This window comes from Mus caroli, chromosome 7 (assembly GCF_900094665.2).
Source record: "Mus caroli chromosome 7, CAROLI_EIJ_v1.1, whole genome shotgun sequence".
NCBI lineage: Eukaryota > Metazoa > Chordata > Mammalia > Rodentia > Muridae > Mus > Mus caroli.
The window spans coordinates 49,076,447-49,091,616 of record NC_034576.1 but is presented as its reverse complement, the minus strand read 5'-3'; the positions used below and the strand labels follow the sequence as shown (position 1 = coordinate 49,091,616).

The 15,170-nt window shown below is 47.3% G+C and overlaps 1 protein-coding gene and 1 long non-coding RNA gene across 3 annotated transcripts in view; one reads left to right on the top strand and one right to left on the bottom strand.

Moving 5' to 3' along the window:
• LOC110298576 overlaps nt 1–11,909 on the bottom strand; it is a 15,148-nt gene extending 3,239 nt beyond the window's left edge. Inside the window, exons 1-2 of the long non-coding RNA XR_002378384.1 lie at nt 11,883–11,909; nt 11,188–11,392 (exon numbers count right to left, since the gene is read on the bottom strand). This is a non-coding gene — a long non-coding RNA (uncharacterized LOC110298576). The remainder of the gene's footprint in view (nt 1–11,187; nt 11,393–11,882) is intronic.
• The window catches only part of Ptpn5 (protein tyrosine phosphatase non-receptor type 5), a 56,984-nt gene that overhangs the window by 10,949 nt on the left and 30,865 nt on the right, over nt 1–15,170 (top strand). For both annotated transcript variants that reach the window (XM_029479059.1, XM_021167904.2), the window contains one exon: nt 9,972–10,048. In XM_029479059.1, the coding sequence (XP_029334919.1) occupies nt 10,024–10,048 (25 nt within the window). In that variant the 5' untranslated portion in view covers nt 9,972–10,023. The remainder of the gene's footprint in view (nt 1–9,971; nt 10,049–15,170) is intronic.

Below are 15,170 nucleotides of genomic sequence, written 5' to 3'. Positions count from 1 at the left end.
ACACACACACACACACACACTTGTACTTGTCTAAAAAAATATTCAGAGAAGCATGTGGCACATACAAACACCTGACTTGTCTTTGTTAAATTTGCTTCAGGAGGTCAGACCCTTTTCAGCCTTCATCCCTAGTCCTTTCTAGATCTTTTTCCTGGATCATGCTCAGTTCCTGCAAAAGAGCCTCAATCCAGAAGCTGTCCCTGAACCTAGGCTCTGACTGGGCTTTCCTAGGCCTGCCTCTGACTCTTTTTATCTGATTTCTCCCTCAAACTCTGAAGATCCCTCCATCTTCCCCACATTTACTGCTGAAGGCAGAGCCAATCATGACCCAGAAGAGATTCTCAGAGACTGGAATGAGACCATAATGGGAACTACAGCCACTGTGGATGTGACAGTACCTAGGATTCCCAAGCTACAAGGTGGAGGCAGACTTTGAGGTGACCATCTTCCCACCTTCCCTTCCCTAAATGCCTCCAAGTCTTATAAGAAGGAGCATAGATGATTCCAGAAGTGAGCATCACTTCTCCATAGCAAGTCACCGCAACACTGACACAGCCAGCAGCAGCAACAGGGAAGTCCAAGTGAAACCAGAGGCAGGTAGAGACCAAAAGCACAAAACAAAATATGGTCAGGGGAAGCCAGGCAATGCTTAACACTTACAGTACTGTGTGCCATGTGCTCTTCTAAGATTCTTAGATTGACTTAGCATGAATATTTCTGTTGGTCCAGATTCCTTACCCGATTAAGAAACTGAGGCACAGAGAAACTCAACAAAGCTCTGGACCTCTTCCAAGGCTGGCAGCAAAACCCCTCACATTCACAGCTTGAAATCAACCACAGTAGCAGCATTTACACCGTGGAACGTGGCAAAAGTTGCAAAGCAGAGCTTTGCTGTGCATGATTCAGGACTCATCTTGAATCTACATAGACCTTGTATGGAAGGAAAAGGGCTGTAGCCATTGGAGAACACCCAGTGCTCACACAAAATAATAACAATTGGTATTCCCCTTTTTAAAAATCAGCATATATCATTACAAACCAATAGATGTGATTATGACATTGCCATATGCGTGTGTGACGTTTTTCAATCATGCTCGACCCTAACGTGCTCTCCTGCCCCTGCTCCTCCTCCTCCCATTTAATCTCATTTCTATTTTCATGTCTTTTTTTTTAATCTAAAGTCTACCTATTAAAGAAAATGTGATATTTGTCTTTCTAAGTCTGGCTAACTTTGTTTAACATGATGTTCTCTGGTTCTACCCTTTTTCTGCCAAATGACATAAATTCATTTTCTATAGCCAAATAAGGCTCCATAGTGTGCATATACCACCTTTTCTCTATCCCAGTTCAACTGCTGATGGACATCTAGGCTGACTCCATGCCTGGGTATTATAAACTGTACCAGCATAACTTGGGTGTGCAAGTGTCTCCATCCTTTACTGACTTAGATTTCCTTGGGTAATACCCAAGAGTTGTACAGCTAAATCCTATGGAAGCTCCACTTGTTTGTTTGTTTGTTTGTTTGTTTGTTTGTTTGTTTGTTTGTTTGTTGTTTAGGAACCTCTTTACTAATATCTATAGCACCTGCATTAACCTTACATTCCCAACAACAATGTATTTCTTTTCCCAGCATCCTCTCTGGAGTTTGCTGTTTAGTTTCCTGAAGATGGCCATTCTGAGTAGAATGAGGTGGAACCACTAGCTGATATTTGCATTTCCCTGTTGGATAAGGATGTTGGACTTTGTTGTTGTTGTTGTTGGCCATTTGTACAATTACCTTTGAAAGCTGTTCAACTGTGGGTGTCTTTAGGAGCTTATGGGATCGTGTCTGAACATTTTACATACATCTCATGCAAAAACCTTGTCTAGGACCCAAAATTCACTTAATCTTCCTAATAATCCTCTGAATCTTAAGTGTGTACCAGTTGAGGAAACAGAGACCTGGGAATCAGGTATTTTGGCCAAGATCTAGGAGCCGGTTGGGAGCCCTAATTTGTAGAGCAATATCAGGGATTCACACTTGCTTCTTTTGTGGTAATTTTAATAAGCCACTTGCAAACACTCAAACTCTAATCCACTTTCATTTATTTTTTGGAACTAATTTTTGAACAAATTGAATGGATAAAGATTAAGTGTGAGAAACAGGAAACCTACAACTTAAACTATAAACCTCGTGGTTCAAATAGACCCTGGATCTGGAATTGAAGCAAACAGTGGAAACCCTGACTCTGCTGTTGCCAAATGTGATCTTGAACAAATAATTTCTCTCTCTCTCTCTCTCTCTCTCTCTCTCTCTCTCTCTCTCTCTCTCTCTCTCTCTCTCTGTTTCTCTCTCCCACTACCACATGCACATGTATACAAGGGAGTTCCTTACATTGGGGTTAGAGTAAGAAAGGAGAAAGGAGGTTTGTGATTGGAGTGGGATCTAGCACACAGTAAGCCCTGGGCAAAGGGAGGCTGTGATGATCACACCATGGTCCTGGGTGCAAGTCTTCCCAGTGTGCCAGGACCCTGGGCCTTGATCACAGAACAAAGGGATGAGAACAGGAAAGTGGATACCAAGCTCCCTGAGGGAGTCAGCAGCAATTCTTAAGGAGGTAACATTTGAACAGGGTCTTTAAATTAATTTTTATTAGCACAGAGTAATGGATTTCATTATGGCATTTTCGTAATTAGATATCATTTTATTTTGTTCTTATCCCCTCCCCCCCCCCCACTACCCTAACCCATCTACCACCCCTACTTTGCTGGGCCCTACCTTTCAAACAGGTTCACTTCTCTTAAAGTGAAAATTAGTATTTCCCAGAGAGACAGATAAAGAGACTTTTCCAGCAGAAGGAGAGGAAGGTGCATTTCCAAGGCATTAGAGATGGAGTGAGAGTCTAAGTAGAGGAAGCATCAGCATCCCCACAGGAGGTGTGATCACACCTTCACGTTCATGACTGACTGTTTTCTCCTCACAAATTAAAACTGTGTACCTGGGGAGTGGGGAGCAGAATGGAATGTTTTCAGAGCCTTAGAAAATGCGGGTAGACCAGATGTCCTTTGAACCCTCAAGACCTTCAACTGTCTTTTGAGTCCCTGCCTGTCACACAGTTCATAATCACATAGGTCTATTCACATACGCAGATGACTTGCACTGTCTAATGACCACATCTGGACTCAGATTCTGCCAATGGTTGGCTCAGCTTGGTTCACCCTTCACACCTGGTCAGCAGCCTTTACCCAGCTTCCTTGGACCATGACCTGACTTCCCTGGTAGTGTGAGTGTCCTCTGCTGGGCCACTGCCTTTCTGCCATCTCTCTTTTAACCTTGATGCCACAAAATTGAAACCTGACTGATAGGGATGGGCCCATCTGTCAAACATTTTTGAGGGGAGGTTTTTTTTTAAAGATTTATTTATTTATGTATGTATATGAGTACACTGTGGCTGTCTTTAAACACACCATATGAGGGCATTGGACCCCATTACAGATGATTGTGAACCACTATGTGGCTGCTGGGAATTGAACTCAGGACCTCTGAAAGAGCAGTCTGTGCTTAACTGACTGAGCCATCTCTCCAGCCCGATATTGTTGTTTTACATCCTTCATTTTCATTACAGGCTCTCAAGATTCAGAACACATCACATGTGTAACTATAGCCAGAGGTTCAAGTTAGTAGGTTCAAGACCTGTGACCTGTTTATGTTCTGATGGAACATGGTTGCCATTATCACACTCAAACTGCCTCCAAAGGCAGACTCGTGCTTCCTGGAAAACCAGTGGTCACATCCTGTAATCCTTCTGTGACAAGGAGGACCATAAGGGAGTGCCCCCTCCTAGGTCTGGGATGAGGAACAGGCACAGGAATCACTCTCTAGCTCCTTCATTGGTTCACACTATGAACCCAGAAGAACCACTGTACCCCCAAGCCTTAGTATCTTCCTTTATAAAATAGGGACCATCATATGTTTCTCCCTCTGTCTGTGGGGAGAACTTTTATCAAGAGCACCCAGCACCTGCTAGAATGTGCCACCATCCTATCTCTGAATGTGGTTTATACCCAAAGCCAGAAGGTAGAAAAGAAAGGTACAGAATGTGGGGAATGTGGGCAGATCTGTAACTGTGGGTGGCTTTGGGCAGGTCACTTCATATGACAAAATCTCCACTTTCTTCTCTTGAAAATTGAAGTAACAGTCAATTTCTTCTAGGCCTATTGGGAGGCCAAGCACCTCCCACATAGTGCTCAGGATAGTGCCTAGAACTGTGTCACTGTCCACTCCCTCCTTGGGCATGGAGCAGTGGAAGAACAAGACTAATTCTACCTATTTCCCTCCCTCCTCTGGGCACCTTCTCCTCCTGATTTCCATCCACATAAACCTACCATGTGAAACATAAGATAGAGATGTTGAAGATCAGGAGTGGCCCAGGGAAAGAGTGAACAGTGTCCACAGAGCCTGAGCTGGGTCACAGTGAGACTTATGGACCCTCACCCTAAAGATGGAGTCAGGACAAGATGCCTTAGCCATGTACATGAGCCCATGATGTCTCTCTATGTTGCTTTTACAATTAGCCTCGGTTGCTCAGTCCCTGTGTGGTATCCAAGGCCAGCAGATAACCTCTGTGTGACTGCTGTTCCCATCTAACCACAGTGAGAAACAAGAAGAGCCACTGGACCAGACCACAGACACCTTCAGGCTTGACAACACTTTCCCATTGTCCCCAAAGATGGGCACAGTCCTTGGATATCTCATTCACTCTGGAGCTACACCAAGCAGCTAGGCAGCATTCAGAGCCTTGTGCCCTTTCAGAAGCATGCACTGGTCCTTTTAATGAGTTAACAAGATCTACACAATTGCCTTCACCACCACCATCGTTTTTCTCCTGCATTGTATCTCTGTTGGTCACTTGCAGGGCTTCTGGGCATCTGCTGTGGTATTCTGTGGTGTGATAGCCCTGGGGAACTGAAGAGTAAGTTAGAACTTAGGGGACAGTGAGATTGGCTTAGCAAATAAGGGTACTTGCTACCAAGCCTGACAACCTGAGTTTGATCCATGGAACCTACATGTTAGAAGGAGAGGACAGACCCCACCCCCAGCACACAGTGCATGTACACCCATGCACACACTGGGTACGGGGTGGCTGTGTCATCTTTCTTGGGCTGAAGATGGCTCTCCACATCCTCAACACCCACCTCCTTGTCCAGTAGACTCCATCTTAAAGGTCTCCACCTTCCCCAAGACACCAAATCAGGACAGCTTTTCAGGGAGCATGGCTTGGGGATCTATGACCAAACCTTCCTTGAGATAACTATGAGATGTCTGCTTTACCTCTCTGGAAGTTAGAGGAAGGAGAAGGAAAATGAGGGGGAAAACACCAGTTCCCATCTCAGCAGATCACCCCATCCCATGCCACCTCCCTTTTGACACGTGTCAGACTTTCTTCTCTCCACTCCTCATGCCCTCCCTCTGCCTGGTCAGCACTCCCACCCCACAGCCACATACTCCCACTCCTCTGTCAATCTTATGACTCCTCTACCTTGTTTGGGCCTCTACAGTACTCCAGGGCACCCTGGACATTTCCTGTCAGCCATGACCCCTTCTCTGGCCTGGCTTCATCCCTACCGCATTCTGCAAGAGACGCCAGTGGCTCACTGCACTTGTGTGGTTTGCTCATAGTAGCTGTTTGCAGTAAACACATATTGAAGAAATTGATGGGGCAGTCCCTGTGTTAGACTCACTGAAAAGATGTAAAGCCGGGCTGCCAAGCCCCTTAGCTGGGCTTGTTCAGTCCCTTCCACCCTCCTTTCCTTGGGTGTCAGGTAGTCACATGATCCATAATGCTACCCACAGAGCAGGATGGAAAGGGAATCATTCATTTGAGTTTATCTCATCCAGAGAACAATCAGACCCCTTCTCTGAGATTCAGAGCACTCTCAAGTTCGTGGTCTGCTCAGACGAGGGCACAGATGGCTGGACAGTGGACAGATGGGCCAGGAGGGTAGGCAGCTTGGTAGGATGGAAATAGCATGAACTAGGTAGGCATTGGGAGGCCTGGGCGCAGAGCCTGTCTGTTCCCTGAGTTTGCTGCACGCATCATTCTGGTCTCTTTAGCTGCCAATGACAGAAACACTTCACCCAGACGGTAAAGACTCTTCTTAGGAGCCTTGGGGTATGACACAGGCATGATAGGCAACTGAGCTCCACTTCAGGGATCCTTCCTGTGACAAGAGGCAGACAGGGCACTAGGTGAAGAGGCAGGTAACTCCTAACAAGAATTGAGGATGTGGTGAACTACCTGCAAACACTGTTCAGGTCACAACTGTGTGTCCTGAGTCACTTCTCTGTGCCTCATTTTCCCCCAACTTGGTGTTCTGACGCTGGCCAGTTTTTCTTTACATCTATGGTTTGCTCTTTGCTGAGGAAAATTCCAGGCCCTGGCCCCAGATGGCACCTTTCCCTACCTGGATACCTTGGGAATGAAGTTTGAGGGAGCTAAGTGAGGGAGCACTTGCGTATGGTCTCCAGAGGGCACTGAGCCTGCCCATTCTGTGACTAGTGACTCATTTGCAGAATGTGGCCAGCATGGTCATTTCTTTTCCATCAAGCCAGTCCCTCTGCATGCTAAACTTGCTGATAACAGACCTGGGTGGTGGTCTACCTAGCCATCCCTCTCTATGTTAAGAAGCTCCTCGCTAAATCCACTGTCCTATCAGAGACCCCAAAGCCACCTGAGAACCTGACACTACCCTATTTTTGACCTTTAAAGTTCATCAGAGGCTCAGGAGCAAGAGTGCCTGTAATGCATCAGGGGTGGAGGGAGGGAAGGATGCTCTCACATCACTGAAGTGGATAGGGAAGGTAGGTGTATACATCGCTAAGAAACATCAAAATCAAGTAAGCAACAAGAGAAGCGTGAGGCAGATGTGAGGAAGCCTGGAGGGTTTGATTCTTCCCTGGAAGTTATGAAACGCTCTATGAAAGAGGTGATGGCTGAGAAGACTACACAGGAGGAGTAGGATGTGGCAGAAGCTGGAAAGAACATTGCAGGTTGAGGAACAGTGCGAATCAGGGCATGGAACTGAGAGCAGTTCCATTTGTCAAATAGAGATGAGAGATAGGATCTTGAGACAGTGGAGAGCTTTGTGGTGCTAGGGAGGCATGCTGAGAGGCCTGAGAGGGCAAGCAGGAAGTCCATGGTAAAGCACAAGCCAGTTATGATTTCCTCAGCTTCACACTTGGACGTCATGGTCCCTCCCAGCTAAGTTTCCTCCTCCCATGTCCCCCATATCACCTAAGATGGGTGCTTGCTCAGGCTCCTCTGCCTGCCTCACCAAATCTGTCATCTTTGCTCCTCATAAACACTGCACAAAGCCAGCACCTATTCCAGGATGCCCTCAGTAGCACCCACCCACCTACTCCTAGGCAGAGGAGTGTGGTACAAACAAACACATTCCCCATTGTCCTGGAACAAGCCCCTGCTGGAACTCAACTCAGAGCAGCTATTTGTATCAGCACCATCAGCCATGGGCTCCTAGAAATTGGGCAAATGGTCCAGGCTGGGTGTATAACTATGTAATTATACCCATAGACATGAAGGGGCTGTTAAAAGTAATAGTCATGATATCCAGGCTGCATGAAGGAGATGTGACCACCTTACTTACAGATGAGGAACATGCCCAGGACAGGGAAGCGATGGCCCAAAGTCCTAAGCTCATGGGGATAATAGTAGCACTGGATCATAGTAGCGCCATTCACAAAAGCCCAAAGACAGAGGCAATCTACGTGTCCATCAGCTAATAAGTGGACAATGAAATGTTGTCTGTCCATACAGTGGGAGATTATTCACCCATAGAAAAGAATAAAGTACAGGCTGCTAACGGTAACCAGCTTGGATGCACTCTGAAGACATTATGCTAAGTGAAAGGAGTAAGACATGGAAGTCTTCATGTGTAGTTCTACTTCTGTGAAATATCCAGAATTGGCCATGGAAACATGAATAAAATTAGAGGTTGCCAAGGGATTAGGGGATGGAGAATGAAGTATGGTTCCTTAATAGGTATATGGGGTTTCCTTTGGGGGAGGTGAAAACATGTTGTCACTAGATAATGCTGGTATTAGATGGTATAGGTTTATTCAGTGTAAAATGATGGGTTTCATCCAGGTGTGGTAGTACACACCTACAGTCCCACCATTCAAGGGCAGAGGTAGGAAGATCAGGAGTTCAGGACTAATCTGAGCTGCATAACAACACTGTCTCAATAAAGAAGTAAAGAAATAAACATTAGGTTTTGTGCTATGAAGACTTCATGGCCAGATGCCACCTGCTGAATCTTGAGTCCCTTCCTTACATCTATGCCACTAACTCCGCCCACTCCTGCTTCAGACTTCCTGAACCCAGGCTGGCTCTGGGAGTCTTGTGCTACCTCTCAGTACAAGGAAGTCACACGGCCACATGCAAGAAGGACTCCCCATCCAAGAGGCAGGGCTCATGACTTCTGAGAGAAGTCTCACCTGCTTTCTCATTCTTCTGACCAGACTAATTCCAGTTGGTGCCCCAAAATGAAACATTTGTACTGCCCAAGTTCTCACTCTGGCAGCCTGTCATCTATAGAAATATCCTTTAAGAAGTAGCTCCAGCCTTCCCTTTGGAGGACACTTCCTCCTCCCACAGACTTGAGGGGAACTTTCCCCTTAAGTAGAACTTATGTCCAGATATCAGTTAAAGAGATGGATGCCATGACACAATCATGTTAGCATCTCCAGCTCTTTGGTCAGATGGGAAGGACCTGGCACTGCATTGGACTACCAGAGGTCTTACTCACAGGGGTAACTTGGCAAATGCATGTTGAAGGCACCCCATCATTTCTGAGGCTCTCTGATTCTAAGCGCAGCAATGGGAAGCTATTGAGTGAGTTGAGACAGGCGAGTTTTAGCAAGTGTTGCCCAGCTGACAGAGGAGGTGAAAAGGGTTTGCCCACAGCAATCCATTCCATGCTGCTATATCTGCTCCTGGTGGGCAAAGAGAAAGGCAGTACCCAGAGTCAGGGCTTCTCTGTGCTGTGTGAATGGAGCATCTTAGTTTTGGAAATCAGATCAAACTCCTGCCAGAGTCGAGATACACAGCTCTGAAGGGGCAGGGGCTGGAGTCCAGCACAGGGCAGAACCAAATCTTGCTCCATTTTCCTCCACAGTGTTGGGTGCTACTCTTTCTGCTTTTCTGACTATGAAATTAGTCATTTTCTAGGAAGCTTATTTATAGAGTCCACTGCACGCATGCAGCACTGAGCTATTCTGAATGTGGCTGGGGTGTGAAAGCAGGTGTGAGTCACTGGTGGGTCCCTGTCCAGATACCTTGCTTATCTTTCTGCCTAACGTCGTCGTCCACTGACTCAGGGTACCTTCTATCTAGGGGTGCTCTTATAGTGAAGCAAGTTCGGGATTGAGAGGCTGTTCACAAACCCAACTCCCACGGCCCCCACTTTTGCATTCAAATGTGCACATATATATACAGCATCATCATCATCATCATCACTAACAAAGGAATTAGAATGGCACAGCAGTAAGAGCTTTAGCTTGGAGTTCTCCAGCATAACTTCAAACCCAGCTTCACTCTGATGAGACCTTGGGCAAGTCACATAATCTACTAAGCTTTGTTTGATGAACATTATTTCCTGGAGTCATGGTAAGGACTGTGTTTCATAGTCTCTGGAAGGTAAACCAGTCTTGTGGAGGGGGAAGAGGAGGAGGAAGAGGAAGAGAAGGAGGAGGAGGAGGCTGTGATGATGATGAGATTACACAGGACGCACCTGCAAAATCCAGCCCCTCTTCTACAGCTTGATGCCATAGGGACTGTTCTTTGCCATGGGTCCTCCTGATGAAGTGGAGCGAATCAAAGGGATACTGAAGGGGCAGTTCTTCATCTTTGCTAATGGCTGGGGGCTCAATCCTGGACCACCAACTTCCCCTAACAATTTCCCTCCCACTACAGGAGTGAGAGAGAGATCCAGGCTGCTGATGACACCAAGGGAGGAACCCTGGACATGTGCTGTAGTGAGAGGCTGTTGGGTAAGTGTCCTCCACACTCCTATGACTCAAGAACTCAAACTTGGGGAAGAGGGTACCACTTGACACAGAACCAGAGACCTGGCTGACTGTGAACTTGCTGTTTCTAGGAATCTGTATAGATGGGGATTTGTTTCTCAAACCCTGGGTGTCTTTCTGACCTTGTGTCCTTTGGGGCAGCTCTGTCTCCTCTGGGAAGAAGAGCAGACAGCTGAAGATGTGCTTAGGGGTAAAAAGGAAGAGAGTAGGCCAGGGAGTCCAGCACAGAGAGCCGCTGATCAGTGATGTGTCAGTGAAGGCCTCGGGAGCAATGAAGATTTTAAACCAGATGCTATGGTCTGAGCTGAGGGTGCCCAAGCAGCACGCAGAGCTGCCTGTCAGTCCTGCAGAGAAGCCTGGCTAGAAATCAGAACCTGCCTTTGGAGTGCAGGTGACCACAGATGTGGGAGTCTGCCCGCCTGTTCAAACCCCTGTCGTAGCTGTCACCATGGAGACAGCCAGGGCACTGTGCCCACGGGGTGGCAGCATGGCCCACCAGTTGGAGACCACATCCCTGGTCAAGGTAAACTACATTCGAAGGAAAGGAGTAGAGAAGACAGAAGGTGGTTTTATTCCCTTTTTACAGGTTTTAATTATTTTCCTCATAACAAGCATCCGTTGCGGCAATGTTACAAAATAAAGGCAGGCGAAACCGATGAAAACTTGCCATACCTTTGTCAGCCTACGTTTTCATATCCTCCACCCAAATGCTTGTTTCAAAAATAGCCTTTTGAATTCTAACTTTGAAGCCGCAAACCTGTGGTGTCTGAGAAACCTCGTGATCATGCAAGGTAAGACGTTCTAAAATGCAGTCTCCGTGTGACATTTAAGATTGGCATTGAAAAGAAACAGATATGACTCTGAAGTAATGACTTCAAAATAAGCAATGACAGCATCCACTGCCCACTGGTTCCCATGTCTCGAAAGCTCTTCTAGCAGCCTGGGCCTTTGGAGCAGCTTGCCCTTAACCTGTAGGGTCACCATTGCATACCATGATCTCCTGGTTAGAGGGATGGATGCATCTCATAGAAGACATCCTAGTGGTGACCAGAGGAGCTAGTTGGGAAGAAAGAATTGTCTGAAGGAATATGAAAACTGGGTACCTGAAGGGCCACCATGTGCTGGGAAGGGGGGGTGACATATCCATCCCTCATATTTTAGTGTGATGGCATAAGCCCAACATGTAGGCACGAAAGATGTGGGTCCACGGGATGAACTTAGCTTCCTGACTTTCAGAGTGGCCCAGTCGTAGAGCTGATGATTCCAGAGAAGGGAAATGAGTGCCCCATCACTGGAGGCATCCAAGTGCTGGAAGATAAGCAATAGAGAGGAAGTTTCCACAGTGGGTGGGAGATCTCAGTGACATCAAAGTCCCTTTCAACTATTAAACACTTCTGTGATTCAGATATGAGTCATAGAATTCGGAGATGATTCTACAACCAGAGATGACCCCACTGGCTAGAAAAATATCCATGGAAAGTAGGACATAATGTATAGGAAGCAGGGAGAAGCACAGTGTGAAGGGAAGAGCATGGGGCTTGGCATTTGGGTCTGGCTATGCTATTTACAGGCTGTGTATTTATGGGCGAGTCATTTAACCTTGCTGGACCTGCCTCCAGCCCATCATCTGAAAATAGAAAGAACAGCAACATGAATATTCATCTTCACAAAGGTCCTGGGGCAGTAAATAGATGTGATCCACTCATTGGTTCGGTAAGAACATTTACTGAGTACCTACCATGTCTCAGGTACTGGATTGGGAGCTAGGACATAGTGGTAGTTGAAACACAGTCCCTACCTTAATGAAGGTTCGTGGACAGGTTCTCTGCTGGGCCAATTCTGGAAAATGGGGCAGAGCCACAGCAGAGAGGCTACAGTAAGAAGCACAATACGTTTAATTCTAACTCTCCTCCCCCAGAGCCGGCAAACAATGTCGAATGGAAGAGGAGATTAGTCATCTCCATCGAAGCTGGCACACTGCCTGCCTTATGCAATACTCAGGAAGTTGGTATCATTTACTGCCCCCATCTTACAGATGACAGGACCAAGGCCCAGGGAAGTTGGGCTTTCTTCCCAAATTCCCTTAGCTGGTTGACATTTGGTGAGGGAAGACTCAGTCCAGCCATTCCTGAGCCAATGACCTCACCACTGCCCTGGTCTCCCTCCATTGTCTCCATATAGTCAGTGTTGTCTGTAGATTGAGTGAGAGAGAGTAAAGGGATGTTTGTCCCCAGGGAGGACTTAGGCAGTGTCACTGTGCCTGTCTCCCTCTGTGTCCTACTTCTGGAAAGCCCTATCTGCCAAGGCCCAGAAAGGTGTGTGCCCTCTAGGCACCCATGATGCCAGGCAGATACAGTATTGTAATGGTTATTTACCTTTTGGTGACCATGAGCTCATGAAGGCAAGGCCCACTCTGTCTCACGTCTGTGTCCTCCATGCCCAGCATTTGTTCAGCCATGTCTCCATTTATTCACCATTAACTGAGCACCTACATGTGACCGGCTCTGTAATCGTTTCAGGAAATCTAATAGAAAGCTACACTAAGAAAGCACCTACCCCACAAGACTATATTATGTCTTAAGAGCGGGGCTTCAGGTCTGGAGAGATGACTAACCTGATAAGAACACTGGCTATTCTTCCAGAGGGTCCAGGTTCAATTCCCAGTACTCACATGGAGGCTCACACATGGTCTGTGCCTCCAGTTACTCCGTGAACTCTGCAGGCATGTAGTGTCGAGGCGTACATGCAAACAAAAACCCATATACATTAAATCAATTAATATAAAGGAAAAAAGAGTGAGATTCTGGTCTTAAATCTGTCACTAATCAGAGAAGTTAATAACTTCACCTTCCTGGATCTGCTGTCTATAAAGTGTCAAGATTAATCTTTGCAGGGCTAGAGAGATAGCTCAGCAGCTAAGAGCACTGGCTGCTCTTCCAGAGGAACTGCGGTCATTTTCCAGAATCCACGCGGCAGCTCATAGATGTCTGTGACCTCAGCTCTAGGAGACCCAACACCCTCCCAGAGACAGACATGGAAGCAAAATTGCAATGCACATAAAATAATTTTTTAAAATCAAGAAAATAAAACATGTTTAAAAGATTAATCTTTGGTGCCATACAGGATTGTTGGATGGCTCGGTGAATTAATAAAGAGCTGAGATCATCCGTAAGTATCCACTGTAGAGGGAAGATAGGCAACACGTAGGGAGGGGGAACCATGGGCCAACAGTGGAATGACCGTAGAAAAAAATGAAAGTGAAGCAGAGGTAGGTGGGGAAGAACTGGAAGATGGTTTAGCACTGTGATTGTGTGGCGCTGATCCTGGTGTGAAATCTATTGCCACAAAGGCTGGTCATCCAGATCTGCTGACCTAAATGGCAACCTGGACATAAAACAGATGAATGTACAGAGGCCAAGAGCACTGGGGTGCTGGGCCTCCGAAGAACCCATAGACACTGTGAGCAATTGCATAATGATAATAGCAGTATAGGAATACAGCCCCAAGTAGTCTCTCTCCCTCCCTACTGCCTTCCCTGCTGGGCAAGATACAGGCAGAGTGAGGGCCAGCCAGGCTGGGTGACTCATCCATTCCCACACAAACTTCAGAGTGGGATGACACGGCCAACACTCAGAGCCTCGGTCACCCGGACCTGAGCCGGCATGAGGCAGGTCATATAGACCTCTTAGATAGCGTTCCCTGGAGTGAAGATGTCTTTAGGCATCACAAGCAATCCAGGAAGCCCACAGCTGCCTTCAAAGCGGGTAGGCTGCTCACACCCTCCAGGGCAACTCCCACGTGCGCTCACACACTTTGTGTTTGTTCTCATTTGACACAGCCGCATGCTCCCATACACACACACACACACACACACACACACACACACACACACACACACGCGCGCGCGCACGCGCGCACATGCCCACACAGTCGCCCAAGCACGTGGCCCGCCTCAGACTCACAGGGCCCTGTGGGGGTGGACACGCACCTCCGGAGGACACACACACCTGCATGTCTCCTTCCTCTTGCATGCTCAGCTCGCTCAGCTCTGCAGTGACATCTGCCTTCATCCACTTCATAAGCTCCCTGGCAACTAAAAGACACACTTGCCCTCTCACTCTCTCTGGGACTCTCCTGGGACTCCACCCTGACCTCATACATGTGCACCAAGATCAGAAAGCACACTCCTTCCCTCTGCATCCCCTCTTCTTCCCCTGCCATTTAGCACTCTTGATTGCAGGGACCATGGTTGGTACTTGGTGTAGACCTGTCACTCCATGCTTGCACAGACATCTTTTCTTCCCCCCCCCCCCACCACCACACACACACACTCCTTTTTTGGTGGTTACTCTCCTCTCTTCCACTCCCCTCACATGCTCACTTTACTTGCTCGCAGACACCCAAACGCATCGGTACATGCAAACCTACACTTCCTGCTCTTGGGCATGTAGGTGTTCACATTTGCATGAACACCAAAGCAAACAACCGTGTTGCTGCTGGGGGCTCTGTTCTTCCCCAGCCAGCATTGCCGTGGCCCTAGCCTCAAATCCACCACTTCCTTCAGGTACACAGGAGGTAGAGAATGCTGACGCCAGTGATGAGCAGGCCACACTATCGAGTGACATCATTAAGTCTCGCTTTCAGTGTCTCCAATGGGCAGACTCATGGACAAGCTGACTCCTGAATTTTACAAGGGAGGTCTTTAATGGCATACCACCTCCCGGCCAATCTCTTACTGCAAGGGCCCTTGCATGTATGCACATAGGCACATCACACTGTATAACTAATCATGGTCCACAATTCACCTCAATTAGTATGTACCCTCAAAATGATGCTCAGGGGGGGCAGGTCATGATAAAATATGATAAAAGGGAATACTGAAGACCTCATTATCAGAGTACTGCCTGAGAAGAAGGCATGAACACCAGGTAGGTGCATGGGCACCTGGACCTTGTAAATTATTGCCCTAAAAGAATGGTATAGCCTGCCAGGCGTGGTGGCGCACGCCTTTAATCCCAGCACTCAGGAGGCAGAGGCAGGCGGATTTCTGAGTTCAAGGCCAGCCTGGTCTACAAAATGAGTTCCA